Below are 5578 nucleotides of genomic sequence, written 5' to 3' on the forward strand. Positions count from 1 at the left end.
GAGAGAGTGAGAGTGAGAGTGGTTTGCCTAATGACAAGCTCAAAGGTTGAATTGAATACAAAAGAAATCAACTGGTCATGAAGAATACTAATACATTTCCTAAGTGATTTTGAGAGTCAAGCAATATTCAATCTAGGTCATGCTCCCAATTGAGCCTCTAAGTAGCCCAAATGGTCTCAACATTTTAGTGAATCACCATGATGGCTTAAAGCTTTGAGAAAATGTTGCTCTCAACACTTAGTGTATCATCACGATGGGCGCTCAAAGCTTTGAGAAAATGTTGCATGTGTTATTGTTACACGGACTAGAAAAGAATCCTACCTATATCTATGCTTTTAGCCATAATCAAGGTTTAGCTCTTAATCTAAAGAATGCATGATAGAAAATTAAGATAATCCTTCTAAAATAATATGCAAGACATTCAATAGTATTCAAGCAAACTACACCCTCACTATGTCTTACAAAAGGCAAGACCAAAAATTACAGAGTCATCTTTCCTTCTCCCATCAACTTGAAACATATTTTCCAAGAATTGAATCAACTTGAAAATAATTTTTGTGGGGTAAAACAAACCCATCTTTTCTCAAACCCTAGGCTAGCGAGATGAAAAGCTTATCAGTGGATGATGGACATGAATGCAAATAGGGGCCAAAATTTTGTAACAAATTGAAAATCTTTAATTAAAGGAGGTTTGAAAAAGCTTATCAGTGGATGATGGACATGAATGCAAATAGGGGCCAAAATTTTGTAACAAATTGAAAATCTTTAATTAAAGGAGGTTTGAAAAAGACCTTAGTCTCTAACAAGGAGGGTTGAAAAATCATTAATTAAAGGAGGGTTGAAAAAGACCTTAGTCTCTAACAAGGCTAAGGTCTGTAGCCTTTATAGTTTTATATGTTGAAGTGAAATCACACACCCCTCACTTGACAATTGAGAACATGGAGGTTGTGCGATGTTCTATGGGTATGCGATGTGCAATAGGCTACCAAGAAGAACCGGGAAGCGGTCCCTCTATGTGTGATTCAAAGGTGCATTGAATCTCTCTCAAGGCAGGGTTTCAAGAAGGTACATAACTAGCATCTCATTGGAAATTCATTCTAAGAGAGCCAAGGCATGCACTTCATCCAAAACGATTGTTAATTTGCAGATATTATTTTAAATAATTTCTTATTTTTTCTTACAAAGGGGACATATAATATATACTAAAATTGGTTTTGAAATGTTTTTTTCTCCTCTAAGGGTGATAGTGGTGATGGTGGAAAGCATGGCCACTGTGTCCCTTATTGTGGGTTCTTTCCTCACCCTTGCCAAGTAGAGGAAAGATGCAGAAAATGTGACAAATAAATTCCAGCTTTTTTATACAATTGTTTTTTTCCAAAAACTTATTAGAATTCTGTTTTTTTCCAAAAACTTATTAGACTTATGCACATAATTGCATTTACAATTACTAATTGCGAACTTTGAGATTTTTTTTTCCCAGAAGATTTTTTGTCATGTTTTTTTTGTAAAATATCTATAGAAGCAAATCTCTCATAGTTGCACTTGTTTGGGAACTCTGAGACCCTTTACACACCCCACAAATTTCTGGGAAAAAAAAGGGAGGAACCCCACCTTATGGGAGAGATAGTGCCTAAGTTTGTCGATGAGGAGTCTCCTCGTGCCCTAAGGGGTGGATTTTGATGAGAAAATTCTGGCTTTCTAGGATGGAGTGTAGTTTTGAGAGAAAGGAGAGTAGTTGTTTGGTAGTTTGAAACAGTTCTCTTGTTTGCTTGACCGTGTGGGTTATATATAATATGATATTAAAATATGGAAGGCTGGGAAGCCCATTCAACCTCATCTTCTCTTTGCTTGTTTTCTATCCAATCAACGTGCTTCTCTTAGCCGGCCTCTCTTCTCCTCCCTTCCTCACCTCCTCCTCACTCTTCCTCCCCAATCTCTGCGGCGCCCCTTCACGTTTCCGTGCTTGCTTCCCTCGTCCCCCCTTTACTCAGTATGCCGCTCTAATTTGTACACTATATTCCCATCACAGATGGAATCGTCTTGGATTTCGTCTCATTGAGTTGCAGCTTACCACTCGCTAGTGGAGGGGTAGCCAACCGAGCTCCTCTGCTTACAGAAGACCTCTTCTCTTAAATGGCAACAGGGACCCCTTGTATGTGGACGGCTCCAACCTTCTGGCAAGCGATGCCGGATCAGGGGCGCGCGAACTTGGTGTCCATTATCGCAGTTAGGGGTGGGCTCCTCCGGCGATCAGGTCGACAACAGTCAGTAGGGCGCAGGTGGAAGGGGAGGGCGCTTCATTGCCCTCTCAGCCCGATTACGATGCCAGCTGCTCCGGCCGGCACGGGTGGGATGCACGTGTGCGGCAGTATGCTCTCCGACGGAAGCAGGGGCGCCGAAGGCGACGAAGACTACGTCGAATCCAGCGTTCTTGAAGCAGGTACACCCCAATGACCATTCCTTAGTCCGTCATTAAGGTCCCGGCGGGTAGTAGAATTCTGCTGCCCCCTGCGACCATTCCTTACTCCTTTCCGTTGTCTTCCTTCCTTGCGTACTTAGCAAAACCACTGTCTTCTTCGGTGTTGAGTCTGATTTCTCCAAGAATATAGTTTGCTTTTGTCTCTGATTATATTTGGAGAGCAGTGGAGGTGAAAAGTGGGTCGGAAGGCTTCTTGATAAAGATGCGAGATGGGAGGTATATCAAATGCGTCCACAACAATCCCGAGGGGGGCCGTCTTCCAGACTATGCTCCTCAGCCTGCCATCGTCTTGAAGGTGGAAGATGGCAGCAACCTGCTGCTGCCCATTATTGTGTGTATGTACTTGAACTTTGCTCCTCCCAATCGCCTCGATTTGCTCTTCCTTTCTGAATAGCGATTAAACAGGTATTTGGGCACTAATATAGTACTGTTTTGCCTCGCCCAAATGTGTGAATCCTGATTTCGTTCGATGTCTACACCATCAGTGGAGCTGCCAGCCACGATGTTGATGGAAGCAGTTCGAAATGTCCACATTGTAAGCACGTAAACTTCGACAGCATTAAACCTCTGAATTGGTCCTTGAAGTTAGTTAAAGGTTGCATATATTGTCCTCGAGTGCAGGCTAGACCCACTATCTACCAAGTATTGAGTGATCTGATCGAACTCATGGGATTTAAGGTGCTTGTCTTTACCATAGCTATTGCAAACCACAATATGCCTTACAAGATTATTTTCGCATGTAATGACATATGATTTCTTCAAGGCGGGCTACACACCTTTGGCCCCTGCCCGCTCTCTATGAGGTCTTCAATGACGACTTTGGAATCGTGTGTGCAGGCAAAGCTAGTACGCGTGACGAGGAGGGTGCAAGAGGCATACTATGCACAGCTATTTCTGTCCAAGGTAGGAGTATATCAGTCATTCAGGAATCAGGATCCTTCTCTCAATATCATGAGGGGCGAGGGTAAAAAAATTCTCATTCGTCCCCTTTCTTTCAGCAAATCGGGGACGAGGTTCAAGAAGTTAGCCTGGATTTGCGACCTTCAGATGCGATCAATATTGCGGCGCGATGCCAGGTGAGGTGCCGAACTGATGTTAGTATCCATAGGGACTACATTGGTGGGCAGATCTGAGTCTGCTTGGGGGTGGCTTTAATTTGGTGGGCGTCAACCAGGTCCCCATCCAGGTGAACAGGCAACTTGCGTATGGGGATGGGGTCCGGATTGTGAGTGATCCTGCCAAGCTGCAGCCTTCATCTTCATCACGCTCTGCTCGCTTCTCCGGGGCAATCTCGCTGTCTACCGAGCTTGACAGGTACTGTAGCCGATGATACATGTATGTCAATTATCAGCAACTTCTCAATATGCCGTCCACCTTAACAGTCCATGTTTCGATCAATTAGGCCCCAGACGGAGACCTGCGTCGAGGCCGAGGAGTTTGTGCTTGTACGAAGTATGCTAATGGCAGCAGCTGAAGAGCGTTACATGGATGCAGGTATCATCCATGATCATATATACACCTCCCTTGTGTGTACAATCCACTGCTTAGTTAGCTGTCTTTTGTGTGTGTGTGTGTGTGTGTGTGAATCATGTACTCTTATTCGATCTCCATCACACACGCAGCGCGCATCAGAGACGAACTCAGAGAGCTTCGGTCGAAGAAACGCAATTAGCCTCAACACGAACAGGTATAGCTTGCTTCATAGAACGTTATTAAGGTCCTTCTAACGACCGTTACCCCCTGGCTCTGCTAACGTTTCATCCCCGACTTCGCAGCGACGGCACAGTGTACAGTCGATTCTTGTGGTGACATTCCACTTTCTACATAGATATATTGTACAGCGAAACGAGGCAGGCACCTGCCTTTGTGATGTGTGTGTGTAAAAATTGTAAATAATCTACATATGCTTATTGACTGGGGAATCTCGTGGCAGGGATTGCCCCTTCATTACTGAAATCTTCACGAATTTATGTACAGATTTTTAGTGCAACGAAGTCCCTTTAGCCAAGCTAAGGGCTCTTTAAAATTCACTTTTTTTTTTCTTCTTCTTCTGTGGGTATGGAATGTGAGATGTTTGCAATATGAGCAGCGGCTCCGAGGTTTAGATAATAATCATGTGGGTGTGTGGCAATCAAAATTGGGTGCAAAGTGTCCAATTAGCTAATTCATTTTCCAATTAGCTAACTCGTTTTCCCGTATGCCCTTTCTCATCTCTACCTAGTAAAATACAATATGGAAGTAGCAAAATAAGTTTGTTTGTTTGGGGGCCTTATGTGAATGCACTCCTATGTAGAAAATCACGAGAAAACAGATACTTAATTGTAATCATTTCCTATTTAGAATCAGCACTTTTGCGTCTAGCTACTTAATTGATTTTCTAACATAATTCAAGACTTTAACATAGTGAAATACGATGTCTAATGAAGCTTTTTAATGTCACATAGTACTCCTCTCTTTAGAAGGTAAATAAAAATCTTCATAGAGGCCTTCTAAGAATTTGGCTTTGATCTATGAAATTTGAAGTAACATGTCATTTCTTTTACGAAGTTTTTTTTCCTTAACCATGTGTTGTGGTTGTTTTCTAGGAAATTCCAAGAAGTAATCATTTTATGCATAGATATGTCCCAGCTCTAGATGTATTAAGTACAATTTTTATGGAGAGAACAATCAATGATAGCCATAAAATCAATTTTTTAATTGATAATATTATTTTTAAACACCATAATAATAGTCTGCTTTATAGAGTAAGTTTTTTCAATAATGTCATTGAAGTGTTAAGAGTCATTCTTATGCAAATTGAGCTCTCTTCTCACATTTCCATTACGGTGCCTTGATTAGGTTAAGATCTTATGGATGATCTTGGAAGCTTTATGTTCTTTAAAGAGCTCCTATTAGTCTTTGTATATGTGACCTTAAAAAACCTCCCATGACTTTCTAAGTTCTGGGGGCATATGCTTATAAACGTTATTGGACTCTCTTGTTTCAATCCACTTAGCACTAATTATGATGAGAACACTATCAACATTGGGGTGTTAAAGGTACCCTTCAATAGTTTGGATATTAGAAATTGATGTTATTAGATGTGTGTAAGTGCCAATT

The 5578-nt window shown here is 41.7% G+C and overlaps 1 protein-coding gene across 1 annotated transcript; it reads left to right on the forward strand.

The window, feature by feature from the left end:
• Positions 1-1829: 1829 nt before the first annotated feature.
• LOC147631189 (bifunctional nuclease 2-like) lies at positions 1830-4519 on the forward strand. Its single transcript, XM_086809516.1, has 10 exons — positions 1830-2440; positions 2644-2814; positions 2965-3014; positions 3101-3157; positions 3317-3382; positions 3478-3555; positions 3654-3793; positions 3882-3973; positions 4102-4166; positions 4255-4519. Exons 1-9 carry the CDS (start codon positions 2134-2136, stop codon positions 4149-4151), a joined length of 1011 nt encoding a protein of 336 aa, XP_086665642.1. The 5' UTR covers positions 1830-2133; the 3' UTR covers positions 4152-4166; positions 4255-4519.
• The last annotated feature ends 1059 nt before the right edge of the window (positions 4520-5578 follow it).

The sequence above is a fragment of the Cibotium barometz genome, chromosome 15, assembly GCF_041138505.1.
Source record: "Cibotium barometz isolate CiBa-2024 chromosome 15, ASM4113850v1, whole genome shotgun sequence".
NCBI classification, from domain to species: domain Eukaryota; kingdom Viridiplantae; phylum Streptophyta; class Polypodiopsida; order Cyatheales; family Cibotiaceae; genus Cibotium; species Cibotium barometz.